Source organism: Alligator mississippiensis, chromosome 12 (assembly GCF_030867095.1).
Source record: "Alligator mississippiensis isolate rAllMis1 chromosome 12, rAllMis1, whole genome shotgun sequence".
Classification (NCBI taxonomy): domain Eukaryota; kingdom Metazoa; phylum Chordata; order Crocodylia; family Alligatoridae; genus Alligator; species Alligator mississippiensis.
In genome coordinates, this window is record NC_081835.1 from 46,537,638 (window position 1) to 46,554,545 (window position 16,908).

The 16,908-nt window shown below is 49.8% G+C and overlaps 1 protein-coding gene across 2 annotated transcripts in view; it reads left to right on the plus strand.

The window, feature by feature from the left end:
* The first annotated feature begins 1,049 nt into the window (after positions 1-1,049).
* Positions 1,050-16,908, plus strand: part of TEX264 (testis expressed 264, ER-phagy receptor) — a 128,652-nt gene continuing 112,793 nt past the window's right edge. The window contains exons 1-3 of one of the 2 annotated variants that reach the window (XM_014600114.3): positions 1,050-1,150; positions 2,922-3,016; positions 4,261-4,549. In XM_014600114.3, coding sequence (XP_014455600.1) covers positions 4,292-4,549 — 258 coding nt within the window. In that variant the 5' untranslated portion in view covers positions 1,050-1,150; positions 2,922-3,016; positions 4,261-4,291. Of the gene's footprint in view, positions 1,151-1,576; positions 1,685-2,921; positions 3,017-4,260; positions 4,550-16,908 lie in introns of those variants that run through there. The other variant, XM_006275140.4, reaches the window with a different exon arrangement.

Sequence of the window (16,908 nt, forward strand, 5' to 3'; positions counted from 1 at the left end):
AGCCATAAAACATCTTCCTACTCTAGTTTTTGGGGAAGAAGGAGAGGAAACTAGATCCTGTGTAAGTCTCTGTTATGTGGTGACAACTATTAGGTGCTTTGATAATTTAGTGCAGTGGTGCTCAACCTTTGGTACGTAGGCTGAATCCTCCCTGCAGAGCCATCCTCCAGCCTGTGGGGAGCCCTGCTGACCAGAGGACATGGCCCCAAGTACCAGATGGTGCCAGTGCCCGGGTGGCCCTACAGTCAGATCTGGTGTGTGGAGCCAGGGCCAACGTGTGGGGTCTCTCTGTGTCAATCCAGTGTGCAGGGCTGGGCTGGCATGCTCTATTGCACCCGTGGCCTGACCCCAAATGCTGACCCCATGCTGGATCTGGCCTGTGGGGCTGGAAGATTGGGCATCACTGCTGTAGTGAATGTGATACAGTCAGCAGGTGGTTTGGGGGCAGATTTTCTCTGTGATACTTGCACATCACCTTAGCCGGGACAGCAGAGCAGCTGCTCTGAATAACATAGAGCAGATGGAGACAGCAGCAATTAATAGAGAGGAGTGGAAGAGACTAGTTTCTGCCCTGTGCAATGGTGTAACCGGAAGGAGGGAATGAATAACCCCTGGGATGCTTATTGCAAAGTGAGTGACCTCCCCACACCCCTTAGCTTTGTCTCCACGTCCTGATCCGTTGCAGCCAAGCCGCAGGGGTCTCGCAACCCGTTTTACACGGGAATCGGCATTGCTGGGGCTGGTCCCGCTTTGGGTAGGGGCTGGGCTGGGCTGGCCGGGCCGGGCCGTGACGTCCTGCGGAGGTCCCTTCCAGCCCGGCTGTTGTCCGATTCGGTGACAACTGCTCCTCGGGCGAGGGGCTGGGCTGGGCTGGGCTGGGCTGGGCGCCAGGCGGGGGTGACCCGCGCTCGCTCTTCCCGTCCGTCCAGTCCCGCCTGCCGGGGGCTCGGGCACCGCTGCAGGGGCGAGCCCGGCATCCCGTGCGCCGGCAGGGCAGGGCAGGGCAGGGCAGGGCAGGGGCGTCCGGCTCGGCCCCAGCGCAGCTCCCGGCTGGTCCGCGGGGGACCGCCCCGCCCCGCCTGTTCCGCCGCGCAGGGCGGCGCGTCTCCGCCTGCCCGAGCCGGGAGCAGCAGGGCCGAGCCCGCCGGCGGTGAGTGGGCTCGGGGGCTCCCGGGGCAGGGGGACGCTTGCGGGCAGCCCTGGCGCCGGGCTGCGGGGCCGCCTGCAAGATCGAGCGCCCCGGCGGCGCCGGGCAGGGTCCGCCCCGGGGCAGCCGGAGCCGGAGCGCGGGCGGGGGGACGCGGCCCCGGGGCTCGGGGGTGTCCATCAGCGGCACCCTTGCCTGGAGACTGAATCCCCCCGGCCACCCGCAGCTGTCACACCCAGGACTGCGAGTCGGGGGAGGCAAGCGGAGCCGGGCTCTAGGAGTGACTGCGGCGGGCGGGCGGGCCGGGGCCGGGGGCAGCGCGTGTCAAAGTTTTCCGGAAAGCATCAGTGGCCCTTTAAGGACTGGGAGGACAAGGGCTCGTGGGCACCGGCACTGTGACCTCAGCGGCCCGCGGGTGCACTTGAACCAGGAAGCAGAACACGGCTGAAAACAAGAGGCCGGGGCGGGAGGAAGAAGCAGTTGTGTGAGCGCGAGTCGCTCTGATTGAATGCGCTTTGATCGCGGGCCCCCGTTTCTGTAGGTTTAAATAAGCGAAGGGGTTACTTGATGGTTTTCTTCTCTCGCCTCTTGTTACTTTGTTGCACGGTGTTGATTGTAGCCCTGTCCTTTTCGGTTCTTTTGTGTTACCAAAGTCTTCTCCTTTCCTGTCTTTTCTGGTGTGATATCATGCATGACCTTATTACTAAAACTTGTATTGAGTAAGCTTTCAAAATAAGCAAATAGGGCCCGATTCTCTGCTCCATTACATCCAGGTTAAGTAATGCTTCCACTGGAGTTACTGCAGATTTGCTGCAGGTCTAATTGCAAGCAGAATTTGGCTGTAGCAAAGGTCTGCCTCTTGCAAGAGAATACTGTGCACTGCAAGAGGCAGACTAACTGTGCCTCGACAAATCCAGTAGCACGCTATTGCTAACTACCTATCAAGTTGGAATCCAAAAAGGCAAACGTGAGTTCCTTTTCTCAGTGATGAGAGCAAACGACAAATTATTCTTTACACTGCTGTTCAGTTATATCCACTGAAAGACCATGTAAAAATTAAAGACATGGATGAGGATAGGGAAAGGGAGTTTTCCGTCCCTTGTGATCTGTAATATTTCACATTGTCAGGCTGAGTGCAGATTAGTAAGTTTCAAAAGACTTATAAAAATCAGTAAGTGAGATGAAATAGTATGCATCCATTTGAGACAGAAATAAGGGATTTCCAAGCATTGGAATACCCTATACTCCTTGGAGATAACTACTTTTGAAAATACTCTGTTTCACAATAAGTTTGGGGTGTTTCACAGTACCGTGTGATGTCCCAGGACCGGTATTGTAAGTCGGGTTTGGGATATGTCTGAACAGCTGGCAGACACAACAGTGAAGTAGGCAGAGGCACGTGGCAGGACTGAGCTGCTTGGGGGAAAGTCTGCAGAGTGCTTCCCTGTATGGTTCAAGTTGTGCCAACGTAACTTTTCTATCATTAAATATTTTATCTTAAACATTAGAAATCTCTTTTAGTCTTTATTTCTAAATTCCTCTCAAAACCTGTGCAGAGGTTAGCTGCTTTGCATGATATCACTTTCTGGAAGTAGTTCTTCAACCCATTTTGTTGTGGCTGCACAAACCCAGACCGAGGCAATGTACAATTCATCTGAAGGTGGTAGAGAGAATTAACCCAGATTCCTCCACAACATAGAGGGCAACAGAACATCTCTACAACAGGTCATGTTGGTTTTTTATTTCTCAGCTGTTTTGTTGTTTCTGTTTTTAGGCTGAAGTTACCAAAGGGCATCTTTCCTGCTCTTGAGAAGTGGATCAAAAGTCTGCAGCAGAGACCATGAGCTAGACTCTGCCTCTGACTTCCAGGTGAGTAGGGCACAAGCAACAGGGATACAAAGTTCTCTGGCTCCAACTCCCTTGAGTAGGTAGAGTTAGAGTAGAGATGGATTTGACTACCTTTACAGTAGTTGTCCTGATCCTTGCTTGGCTTGAAGAGTAGCAGGAAGAACTGAGGCCCTTTGAGGTCTCTACCAGGATGTGGCTTTTATTTTCCTTCAGGCTAAACAAACACCAGCCACAGTGGTTCAGTTTCTTTAACTCTGCTGTACAAACTTGCTTTCTTGGAAGAGAGACTCTTCAGATCAACATATTCCCAAATGTAGGTTATGTTCAAAAACCCCAAAAGGATTTCACCAAATCCCACATGACTATAAATATTCTTGATGGGGAAAACAAGCCTAAAGTGTTTTTTGCTTTGCTATATTGCATTGAAATGTTAAACACAGCAACATCCTGTGGGAAAACCAGTAAGTGACATTTACCAGGTTGGTTTCATTGTCTGGGCAGAGTGAAAAGAAATTCACAAACAATCGGGGTAAATGGTGGAACACTGGTTAGGATTTGAAAAGCTCCTTCTATATTTTAAAATGAAAGGTGAGGTTAGTAACTTAGGAGGAGAAATAAACTGGTTCTTTCTTGAAGGCCCCATTATAGTATCAGGATAAGAACTACCTAATTATGCCTTCAGCTCCTTCTGGCTGACCAGTTACAACTGTGTTGGAAGGCACAGTTTAGAGCAAGATTGATCATAGCCTGGCTCTCTAAGAAGTAGGGCCAGCATCCTGCAGCTTTTTGACAAAGGGATGTTCTAGACAGAGATGCCAGGAAGCAATGTGGAAAAACAAATAATATCTTTCACTGAAGTACTTAATCTGCAGCCCAGTGTGTTGCACCATAACAGTTCTTCTAGTGACCTTGGCTTCCAGCCTGACTTGTTCTCAGTCTCGCCTGGTAGTAGCCCCTTGAGAAATGGGCAGTTGTGCCAGTTGTCTGCTAGTCACTGGGAGACATTGGGCAGTGCCTCTCAATCCCCTGACCAGGTACCCTCCACATTCTCAAGAGGCATCGAAGTGGCACAATTTGCATAAGCTGAAAGAGGTAAAGGGATATGTTGCTAATTTCTAAGATGGTCTTAGCTGTTGTTTTACCCACTCACCAGCTGTCTGGAAAGAGAGAATGGGAAATATGGGGCACTTATTGCTAGAAAGTAGCTTTGCTGAAATGTACCTTGACTTCTCTCCTGTCTTTCCTTTCTCCTCCCCTGCCATCAGTTTGAAAGGGGGGTTTGAGGCACCAGGCACCATGGCGGACTGGGTGGTCCTTGGACTGATTGCGGTTCTCGTGCTGTTGCTGTTGCTGACTGTCTTTGGCTTCATGGTCTACTCGGGACTCTTCACGGAAGTAGTCGTTAGTGCTGGCACCCCGCCCATCCGCAGTATCACTTTAGCGTACAAGTTCCGAGTGGGACCCTATGGAGAGAGTGGGCAGCTGTTTACGGAGAGCTGCAGCATCTCTCCGAAGCTCTGCTCCATCTCTGTCTACTACGACAATCCTATCACGGTAAGAACCAGCTGGGAGCCAGCCTGTAAGCCATACTTGGGAGTTGGGTATATAGCTGTGTGGCTGGGGCAGATCTCTGAAATGTGGGTATCAAGGCTGTCAGTACAGTTGGGAATCCTCAACATGCTCTAGTTGACCAGACCTAGGGCTGATTAGAGAGTGAGCATTGTAATCTTTAGGGTGCTGCAATGTGGGGAGAAGAAACCAAATTTATGAGAAGGACTTCAGTGAAAGACAAGGAAGGGCAGTAAACCTGTGACCTCCTGAATACATTGGCTGGGCATCCTATCTCTGTAATTCCCCAGGTGGTCTGCAACCAGGAGAGCAAAGCATTAGGTGACGCTTTAGATGGAAGTGCTGCTTTTCCTCCTGGACTTCTTTGGTTCATAGCAAATCAGCTCTTCCTCCCAGCTCTTTTTTGCTCATATCCCTTCTGCCCTTCTCTCCGTATCTTTCTCATGATTCTTTAATATTCCTCATATCTCACTTATTCTTTGCTTTTCTACAATCACTTTCTTATTGTCATACCAGCTAGTGAGTGCCTCTCTGAGCCTGTCATAGGTTTCCCAGTATAATAAAGTAGTTACTTCTGACTCCTGGGCTTCAGAATGAGAACTGTGAAGAAAGGTCATTGTCCAATGGGCACAAATATAGCATGTTAGATTGAGATGGGCACAATCCAGATAGCTACAAGGAGCAAACTAACCTGCATCTTATTTTCCAGGGGGTTAAGAATGATTGACTGATTTGTGAAATCAGGGAATCTTGATAACAACATGTGGCCATTTGTCCGGGACAGACAGACTGTCTCTCAACAGATTCAGCAGTAGCCAATGTGACCTACGAGGAATGCAGGGGAGGGCCTGCCAGCAGCTCTGTGTATGGATGTGTTTGTTGGGGAGTCAGGGCTAGGGACATAGGATTTCGGCTGATTGCTATTGCTTGGCTTTACTGCTCCCTGCAGGAACTGGGCAACTGGCCCTTGTTTAGGAATGCCCCTTGGCAGTCTGATACCTGCCTCTATTTTATTGTTGACATATGGCACCTTTAGAAGACTCTGAAGTCCCACTCAGCTGGCTCAACATGTCAGCTCCTGTTCAACTTAAACATTGCACTTCAGTGTACAGTGTTTCACCTCCCACTGTGACCAGTGACCTCTCAGACCACGACAACTGGAAGACAGCAGAAGACAAGAAATCTCTACAGCATACTGATTGACCTTGTACTTCTGGCCTTACCCAGCAGAGAGTCCTTCTGGTGCCCTGAAGCCACCTGTGTGTTTCCTTGTCCTGCCCTTGCCCCTGTGGGTCATGGGTAGTAGAGAATAGCCATTGCGCATTGCAGTCTAGTTCTGATCCCTCCCCTGTCACTTGCCTGCCCTGACATATATACCCCTAGTGGGGAGTTGAAAGCAGGGAAAGTAGCTGACGTAAATCTTTTATGCCAGCTGCGCCCTACAGAAAGGGCACCTGGGAGGTACTCTCTAGCTGTTTCAGTAGCATGTTTGAACCAAATGAAGAGGGGAGAGAATACAAATGGGATATAGGAGTGGGCAGGCATTGGGTTTGGATAGGAGGATGGTATGTAGGGTCTTGCAGGGCATCAGAAAAATTGATTGCTGGATGCTATGATGTATGTACTTGACAAAGTGCTAGTACTCCTGGAAGCTATAGCGGGCTGGCCTTTTACTATCAAATGGGTGCTAATCATGCCACATGTGGATCCTCTCTACTTCTTGATCTCCTGGGCTAGGAGTCTTGTGCCCTCAAGTCTCCTCAGCACTTGCAAGCAGTGCCTCTTGAGGTACTTGGAAAGATTATGCCTTGAATGATAAAATCAGAACTTCAGTACAAGGCCAGAGTTGGCTATATATTGAATTCAGGCATCCAGCCCTTCCTTTCACCCTTCTTCCTTCAGCTGGCAGCCCTCTGCTTCTTCAACTTTGTCATGTAGTCGAGGCCATAAGATTGCAAGACAGAATTGTTGACATTGCCTATTCTGATGTCAGTGCATTGTAATATCCCAAACCAGAGGGTTCTTATGTTGTGGTAAACTCCATCAGGAGGGGCAGCTCTTGTGTTGAATCTCTGCAGTAAAGGCCATGGACCCATGCTCAAGGACTCGCCAATGAAACTCCTCTTGTGGAAAAGCCCCATGGAAGATTCCTCCACCAGGACTGTCCCTTCTTAAACAGCAAAATGTGTGATCTTAGCATCCCAGTGACAAACAGCTCTGCAAGGCACTCAGGCTCTGGATCAGTTTTCAATTCTTGGCTAGGTAACAACAAAGAAGATGTGTCCTGAGCTCCTAAGAAACCCCAACTTTCTTGGGATACTTCAGAAGCTCCTGTTACTGTTTGTTATGATTCTGCCTGCCTTCTTTCCTCCTGACATCAGATGTGGGCAAACCTTGGGATTCCATTTCACTTCTTTTAGTGAAGATATACAGTGTATGGGACAAAACTTTAACCATCTCTGGAGTGGAATGTGGCAGCATTTAACAATGCCCAGCAGTTAAGGACAATAAGTAAAGAAGAATATAGCATGTTCTAAAGCTAGTAGAAGGTAGATTCAGACTAGGTATCAGGAGGCACTACTTCACTGTCAGGGCAGCTAGGATCTGGAACCAATTTCCAAGAGAAGTGGTGCTGGCTCCTACCTTGGGGGTCTTTAAAAGGAGGCTGGATGATCACCTGGCTGGGCTCATTTGACCCCAGTACTCTTTCCTGGCATGGCAGAGGGTCAGACTTGATGATCTGCTCAGGTCTTTTCTGACCCTACCAACTATGCAACTATGTTATTACCTACAGACTTGTTCAGAACTGAAGGCTAAAACCCCCTTGAAAAGTATCATAAGGGCTTCAGTGTCCATGAAAAGCTAGGGCCAAAAAGAGTGATGTGGATCCTCAGTAGCCAGACACCCGTGCAGTGTGGGGCAGTGTTTAGGGCAGTGCAAACTGTGCAGTTGTCCAGAGTTGGAGCTGGCCAAAGCCCCTTGTAGCATTGATCAGTCATGAACTGACTAGCAACCATCAATGCATGGTTGCTAGTCATGCATATGCATGGTTCTAGTAGCATGCATAGCTGTTCAGTAAAGAAGAGGGGCCCCAGGCTGAGCCCTTGAGCAGGTCCCCCAAAAAAGTGAGCCCCATCCCTGATGTTGAGGTATTGGTTCAGCACCAGCTCCCATGGTATCAAGTGCCACCTGGGGAATTAACCAGAGCAGGCAGGGAAGAGAGGGAGTATTTCCCATGGTCATTGTGCTGTTTACCTGGAGGACCATGTTCTTGCTGCATTGGGAGAAAATCATTCTGGACTTTGGAAAGAGCTGGTGACTTGAGCCCCTTAAGCACCACTGCTGGGAAGATCCCAGCTGCCAGGTGAGCTACAGGTTCTGAGAGGGAGATACTGGGGGTTAAAGCAAGCCAAGTGTCTTGCCCCTGGAGGGAGGTTGCTGGCCTTGTTTATTAGAACACCATTTACTCCTAGTATAGATTGAGGTTGAAGAGGCAGCAAATGTCACCGGGCTTTATAAGAAGCTGTTGTTTAGCTGGAGCTCACCAGCAAAGGGCTTCCAGACACTTGTGAGAGGATTCATTTTTCAGGGCAGCTCTGCATCCATCTACACAAAATCCCTCTGGTTTCACACAAACAGGGGTTCTTTACTATGGGGGAGGAGAGATGGCAGAGTGGGGGCAGGGCCCTGCTTCTAGTGTGTGCTTACCTGGTTTAGCTCTGTTTGCAGCCCAGCCCAGCCCAGCCCAGACCAATCTGTCCATCTGTCTGTCTGTCTCCATTGCTATTGTAGTTTGTGGCCTGCTGATTGAGGCCATCCCTGAGGCCCTCTGCCTGAGCACTTGGGGAATGTCTGGGGGACCATGCTTTTTCCAGGCTCTTGGGTGCCTTGTATTCAACACAGAGGCGATACTGGTCCAAGAGTCCCCTGAGCATGTTTTTCTGACCCAGAGATTCCTTGTCTGGACATGGAGAGGACCAATCGCCCTGTTCCCCCTGCTGCTGGGGGCACTTGAGAATCAGGATCCCTTTCCCCCCATGTCAGTAAGAATCTACCAGATGGTATCCTGATGATATGTTGCGCTTCTCAAACTCCTTTGGATGTAAAAGGATGCCTCAGCCAGAAGGTAACAACCTCAGCCAGTGCTTTAACCACAAACCTCCCACTGCTGCCAGATCATCCTCTCCCTCTCCCTCTTACTGCTTCTGTGTAGTAGCTAGCTGGTAGACAAGGTAAAGCACCAACACCTGCAGGAAACATTTATGATCGGGGAATTCCTGAGAGAGCCAAGTTGCAAGGTCTTTCTCTTGACTATAAGGAGATTGAGAGGAAGGAGCAATCTGAGTGCACCCCAGAGGAGGGACCTCAAGGAGGTTACAAACCTGAGTGCACCCCAGAGCCTTTGTGTCAGGTTGGAGATTGAGTGAGGGCACTACCACAAGGTGGGCAGAAGTTGCATTTTATTCTAGGTTGGGGTGAGGGATCAGACCCTGTCTTGCAGCTAGTTGCTTCTGATTTGCAGTGGCTGGGAGTCTCATGGGATGTGGGCTTTCAAATCACTTGGGGATGTTTGAAAGTGCTCCCTTACATTTGGAGCCAGGGTTAGATAAGGGTCACTGGGCTGGTCTGCTGGCTAGATCAGGACTATGCACTAGAGCCCACATCTAGGGCCTGTGCGGCATACCCTATGCCTGGCCCCTGGTGCTGTGTGCAGGGTGCATGGCCAGTCCAGCCCCACGCAGTGTGCTGCACACGCTGGCTCTGCTCCAGGGTTTGCTCTGCATGCAACACAGGGCCAGCACAAGGTGTGTGCTGCATGCAGTGCCCTACTAGATTGGTCCTCAAGCTGTTTCTGGGGTAGTCTGTTTGGGCCCCAGGCCATCTGTGCACACTGGAACCAGTGCACAGGACCAGTTCAGCAGGGTGCTGCATACAGTGCGTGCCCTGTGCTGGGCTCCTGGGCTGCATGCAGCGTGTGTTCCTGACTCACCTCTTGTTCTGCTTGCGGTGCCAGGTCCAGTCCCTGTGCCAGACCAGCTCCACCCGCGGCATGTAGAGGGTGGCTTCCATCAGATCATAGGGCTCTACAGGCCATATCTAGCCTGTGGGTCATATGTTTGACACCCCTAGCCTAGAGAAATTTGATTGGCCAAGCAGTCCAAGAAGGTGTGAGGTTGTAGATCAGAATGAGACTTAACTCTTCTGCCACCTGAAAGATGGCTGGGGACCAGGGGCAGAGGTGCTTAGCTCTCTAGCCATTTTGCCGGTTGGGGGTGGGCTGGGCAGGAGTTACTTTCTGATTTCTAGTTTGGCTGTAAATCAAAGATGAATTGGAGCTGGGACTTTCCTGCTCCTCCACTGCCCCTGCTGGATGGGGAGCTTGGGGTGCTTTTGCTTATGAGCAAGACCAGCACCCCCTCCTGAGCCAAAAACTGCCCTCTGAATACCTCCCTCCCTCCTCCATGCTCTGACTCAGCCAGGCTGAATGGGGGACAGTGTAAAAGGTTTCTCTGCATGGATTAAGCCACAAAGAAAAGTGGATCTGAGCGCAGCCAGGCTCAGCAACAGCAGTTCTGTCAGCATCAGCAAGTGGCTCTGGGGGTTTGTTCCAGGGTTTGGGAGCTCCCTAGAGACCTGGGGGGTTGGACCTGCTGGAGATCTCTGTGCCCTTTGAGATGCAGCCTGGGTTTGTTGTATATGGACTGAATTACAAGAGGGACAGCAGCTTTGCAAGTCAGTGCAGGCACAGGGCAGCAGCCATGTTAGTGCTCCCTCAGGGTCTGTAGAAACTGTGAAGGCCTTTCCACAGGGTGGGTCAGCACAGGTTCCCTGCGCAGGGGGCTGGGGTGATGTCTGAGGACCAACAGGAGTGCCCATGCAGAGTCTGTGGGATAGATGCAACTTTGCCCCCGGACAATGTATAGCTCCTCTCTGGTTCCCTGGGAGTTAACTTGCTTCATGGAGGTGGCGGGAGGCTCCCTGATAAGGCTCAGGCTGCGGACTTCAGCCCTCTGCGCTGTTCTTTTTTCACAGCATGTGGCATGTGTGTGGCATTGGCTTCAGTCCTCCTGCCAGGGCTGTTGGTGGGAGGAGGACTTGCTGCAGTGCCAGGCAGATTTTGATCCTTCAGATTATGGGGCAGGAGGGAGGTACCCAGCGACAGACATTGTGTGGGAGATGGCATGGAGGGGCACTGAAGGTCTCTCTTGTGTCTGGTCACACTGGGACCATGTTCCTGCATATGGTGATTTTTTTGTTGCCTAGCAGGGTGAGATTGGGGCTAGAGGGGTCTTCTCAGAGTATTGGGACACACGTTAATGCCACTGACCTGCTAGAGGTGCTGTGTTCCACATGTCATTCACAGTGGTACTGCTGATCCCGTATGCATGTTGGATCTCCATGGTCAGTACATTCCACACCCCTAAATTCCACCTCTGACTAGAGAAAGAGGATTGGATAAACCATTGCTTGGTGTTGCTGTGTGCTATTAAAAAACTATCCCATAGCAGCCCAGAAGTGGCTGCATTTCAGAGTGCCTGAGTATTCTCTGCAGTTGTTCAGTGAAATGTGTAACGGCTCTGGGCTCTGCTCAGCTTTAGACACGTCTGAGTATTTTCTGCTGTTGTGCCCTCTTAAGGCAAATGGGAAAGGAGACTTCTGTTAAAGAGGGGACCTGGGCACCAAGGGAAGATGTGTACAGTACAAAGAGTTTGGAGGCAGACTTAGATCAGAGCCCCTAGAGAGCTCATTACAGTGACAAGGTAATCCCCAGGTACGTCTTTGAGGATTGAGATGAACCCCTTGTTAAGCCCCATCCTCAAGCCACATGTTTATCTGGTGCTGACAGGCTAAGCAGAAGTCAGGGCTTAGCTGGTCCCTGGAGGTTGCAAGTCTAGTGATGATGACACCCCTCCACAACATCTTTGTCATCCAGCTTTAGGCTGGCCCCAGCTCAGCTATGTATGTGTGCTGTAGCTGCTCCATGAGCAGAGGACATCGGACTCCGGAGCTGTCCATTGGACCTGGGCACCAGGATCAAGCACGTGATTCAAAGAGTTGCTGAGCTTCACAGCTCCCATTAATTTCAGCAGGGGCTGGGTGAGGAGTTATTTGTAGTATAGTGCTGCTGCAATGTCCCAGTTGCCATTGGGCCCCTGCTGTGACAGATGACAGAATTTTCTCACTAGAAGAGTAATAAAACACTGGAACAGGTTATTCAGAGAAGTTGTGGACACTCCATCCTCGGAGGTTTTTAAGACCCAGGTAGACAAAGCCTTGGCTGGGATGATCTAGTTGGGGATGGTCCTGGTTTGAGCAGGGCTTTAGACTCGATGACCTCCTGAGGTTCCTTCCAACCCTAATTTTCTATGATTCTGTGCTGGGTGCTATTATTGCTAATAAAAAAAATATTTTGCACTTCTACAGACTCATTCATCCAAGCACTTTGATGCACTCTTGAATTGGAAATGAGCAATGACTCCCAGCTCCTCTGCAAAATGAGTGGGGCTATCTCCATTTTACTGCTGGGGCAGCTGAGGCACAAGGGGGTGACATGACTTCATGCGGTGTCAGTGGCAGTGCAGCAGGGCTAGAACCCAGAAATCCTCACTTAGCCAGTAACCAACACAGAAAGCTAACACAGTCTCCCAAAAAGACCCAGCTACTTTTCAAGTGGACTGGCAGCACAAGGAGTGCTTTGGCTGGAGCCCAGCTCCGTGATGCCTCATACTTACAAAGACAAGCCAGGCTGAGATGCCCCACAGGAAACATTTCCTATGGCACCAGCAGACAAAAACAGGCTCCTTTCCACAGTACCTGGGTAATACATGAAAAGCAGCTGCTTGTTGTCTCCAAGCAGGAGAAGGAAGAAAGCAGCTAGCTCTTAATAGGATGTGCTGAGCTAGGATTCAACTCCTATATGCTGAGCATCACCAAAGCAAGGAGTCCAGCTCCAGAGAGTCATCTGGGTCTGAGGTACTCAGACTTGTGGACAAGGATGATCCTGTGCAATATAATGTGGTTTGAGCAGGGTTCGAATTACACGTTGACTCTTGGGGAGGTGGGGGGGGTGGGAAGGGTCTGCAAAAACAATTGGGCTGTCCATCACTATGTCCTAATAAAATCAGAGACTCCCCAAGGTTATGATTTTCAAATCAGGGGGCTCTCAATTCTTATAGGGGCTCACCCCTCCCCCACCCCTTTCCCCCAGCTCCCCTGTAATTCGAACCTTGGGTTTGAGTCAGATTGAGAGTGGATCAGAGAGCCAGAAATGGTTTCCACTCTGTGTGTATGTGTGTGGTTGTGGTGATGAGAGATTGAGTGAGTGCTAGGAAAAAGTGACTGCACACTGTCTGGACTGATTCAAGGGATCACTGAATGGAAACAGCCATCTGTGTTGCTATTCACTGTGGAGCTGTTATTTCTAAACACAAGTACCTTCCCCTGTGGCTGTTGGGAGGAGACCAGAGCACCTCTGAGGACTCCAAAAGCCCCTTCTGGGCTCGAGCTGTTTACTCCTAGGCTGTTTGCAAGGGTGGGGGAGGGTTTTCAGCTGGTTGATGGAGGAGTCTGAGGGAGAAGTAACCCCTTTCAGGGGGCAGGGCTGGATTGCAGTGCTAGAGGCAGCGTGGGTCCCATAGTGGTGGGCAGATTCCAAGCTTGTGTTTCAGAAACATTAGGCTTTTAATTGGCAGGGCTGTGCCTAGATGGGAGTCCTGATCTTCAAGACCTCTTTGTGCCTAGCAGCTCCTGTTTCCAGTTTAGTATGGTGCTCAGCATACTCAATTGTCAGACCCGTTTTAAAAAGTTTTAAGTGCAACTTTGGAGTCCAGCTTGGATATTTGCATTTGAAAACTTGGCCTGTGTTTCCAGCATTACAGCTGTGTGCATCCCAATCTGTGCATAGCCCAGGATAGTGCCAATGCTGCAGACAGACAGGGAAGCAGTAGCTATAAGGGCCAAATTCCAGCAGGAACAGAAGGGTCTAAATGCAATAGAGCTGTAGAGCTGTGCCCAAGGGCACCCATAGTGGAAGGGACTAGTGGCAGCAATTCAGAGTAGTAATGAGAAGATCTATCACTGGGTGGATCCCCATCTTGCTCCCCTGAGCAGGGGCATGTTCCCAAGCTGTTGGCCTTACCTGATGAAAGGCTGCCCTGAAAGACTAGATCTTGTGTGCAAACTGACCCGGCCTTTGGACAGGTGCTTAGGTATCTGGTCAGAGATGTTAGTAGCCATCATCCATGATCCATTTCCAGGGAGTGTTGTCTCTGGAGAGTAACAAGGGCAATTTAGCATTTGTTTTTAACTTTTCAACTGCTGATTATTTTAGCAGGAACATCCAATTATTCTGAGGTAGGGGGGGATTAGAGGGGGGGGGGTTGGGAAGGTTGCTGCTATTTATTCCTCTTCCTTATTCACAGTCAAGCCCCTGTAGTGAGCAGCGTTACCCTTCCCCATTGGCTCTGACAAAGCAGGGATTGGCAAAGCAGGGCAGGCAGTGGAGCAGGATGGAAGCTGTGCACTGAGCAGTGACAAACAGGCTGGCTGAGAGCATCTGGCAACCTGCCTGCCATTTTGTGCCAGTGATGCTGTATTGTGAGGTCCTGGGTCTCCCGTAGTGTCCTGGCTGATTGTAATGGACTAGTTGGAAATGCTGATCTCTTGCACTTCTTGTTTCCTCACCAGCCCGTCCTGCACAAGCTGCTTTGTGCTTCACTAGGAGATGTATTCCACTGCCATCCAGCTTGGAAGAATGACAACAAACCCAATCCCCTCTGGCACTTCCCACCTCACAACTCGGCAGGGATTTGGCTGCCAGCCTGGTAGGCGCCACCTCCAGGCAGCTTCTTTTCTCCAAAGCCCTGAAAAGCAGTCAGAAGGGTCTCTGGGAGATGATCCATGGCTGGTAGGGCTGTTAGGAGTTGCCTTTCAAATGCCCAGTTATTGATAATAGGGCAGGGAGCCATAGACAAGTTCTTAGAATGCAGGGGTTTGGGAGCTGTGGGTTTAAGACCCTTTGTACACATTGCACAGGAGATGCTTTTGTTCCTGCAGCTCTTTACTGATTTTTCCCTTTATTCACCTACGGAGCCAGCAAGTCTTAAGACCCTTTCCCTCTCTGCTTCTCAGCCAACATTGAATTGCTCCTAGTTGCACTGAGTCCTTGTGGTATTCCCACCCTCAGTGGGAACGAATGAGACTCCTACTGCAATACTCAGGGGACCTTTCAGGCCAGTGTAGTTTTCACCCCTACAAGGATCCCGTTGGGGATCCTTCAAGATAATGTATTGTGGAAGTGAAACATTTGAGAGGACCATCTTCTGTGCTTTCACCCCCAGGGTCTCATCCCCTTTGGTCCAGGCCTCCCTGGACAAAAGGCCCTGGCCCCTGGAGCATGCCTGTGGCCAAAGCCTGTTTCCTTTCTGTATTATGTACACTTGCTCTGTGTATGGTACAGGCACACCTTACAAACCAGCTTGCTTGAAAAGGCAGTGATGCAAGATGGCTCTGCTTGTTACCTGCAGCCAGCATGGCAGAAGGATCCTAGCAGGCTGAGCTGCAAGCAGTATTGCATCAGACAAATTTTGCACCGTTGCCAGCTTTGTTTCAGAGGCCAACATGTGGAATTCTGTATCATCTTCTGCTCTGGGAACAATTCTGCTGCCATAATTTCAGCTATCTCGTTTCACTTGCATAAAAGAACATCTTAATTTCACAACAGTTTGTCTCCAACCCTGTAAGCCCATCTGTGCTGCCATTCCTGTTGAAGTCAAAGGGGTATTGGGACCTAATCGGTGCTAGGAGCTGCTACAGAAATGACTAGTTCTTATGCAGCAGAAGGATACTGGGTTGAGACTTGCAACCAAACTAAACCTTCTGTGATGATCTGATTCTGTTGTAACAGGCTAACAGTCCTTGGGTATATTAGGCAGGGTATGGGTAGTAAAGACAAGGAGGTACTAGGACTAATGTACAAGGCATTGATAAGGCCCCATTTAAAATACTTTGTGCAATTCTGGCCAGCAGTGTTTAAAAAGATTAATTTAAACTGGAACTGGTTCAGAGAAGGGCCAATAAGATGGTTAAGGGAACGGGAAGCTTGGGCCTGTTTGGAGTAGTAAAACAGTTTAAAGGGGGATATGATAACTACTCTGCATGTGTTAAGAAAAGGGTCCTTTTGGTTGAAAAATAACATTGGCATAAAGTCATATGGCTACAAACTGGCTTTGGACAAACATAGATTGGGATTAGAAATTAGAGGCACGTTATAACAATCAGAGGAGTGAAGTTTTAGAGTAGTGTCCTGAGCCAACTAGTGGGGAAAAAGAATATGAATCACTTTAAGATGGAACTGGATGCATTTGTAGGAGAGTTGGTAAGGCAGGATGGACTAGAAATTCTGGCTCAGTAGTTTGTGTGTGTGATGCAGAGCTGTGTTTTTGCTATTCTTAAAGTGGTATATAGAGGTAGCTTGATCACTGAATTTGGGATTTAGAAGGAATTTTGCACCTAGGTCAGATTGATAGGATTGCCTTTCTTAGGACCTTTTGATATTTGCCAGCTGCTGCCCTTTAGTTACAGTGGTGGCCATGGGCAGTGTCCTTGTTTTCCCTGCTTGACATTTCATAGGGCAATTCTGGCTTTTGTGCCTTGTTGTTGTAAGTGTTTGAAGGGACAGTGCTGGGGGTTCCTTGGTAAACAATTGCCTGTGAATGCAGGGGATGGCCAAGGAAGTCAAGGTCCCCTCCAGGCTTGTGTTCCTAAGTATTCTTTAACAAATGAAGGTGGATGGTACAGCCTTAGGGTGGAAGGCTGGCACAGTAGTTGAAAAATAGCCTGGGCTGTGGGAGATCTATGTTCAGTTCTTGCTTTGCCACCAGCTTCCTGGATGACCTTGAGCAAATCACTGTTTCCCTGGGGAGAGCAGCTCTGCACTTAGAGCCATCTCTGTATGCTTTGTTGTTGTTCCACGTTGCTGTGCTAACCTGAGAAGCGTCCAGCCTTGCTGTACCAGCAACCTGAGAGCAAACTGGATCCAGCCCAGCAGTGAGGTCGTGAGTGCTCTGGAGTACAAATCTGACTTCCACCAAAATTGCGTTTACTCCTCTCCAAGGAAGGGAACAATTGGGAAGTACTCCACACGCTAGGCACTGTTGGAGGTGTAACTGGTACCTGGGGCACCTAAGGAGGTGCCTTTTGGTCCCATGTACCTGAAAGGTGGCTCAGTGCTTAGGGAATCAAACAGGATTCAGCCTCTGAGGATAAGACTCCTATTGTTACCAGCTGGTAAGATCCATGTGTTTCACCGAAACCCTTTGTGAGGTTCCAAAGCACACATTTTG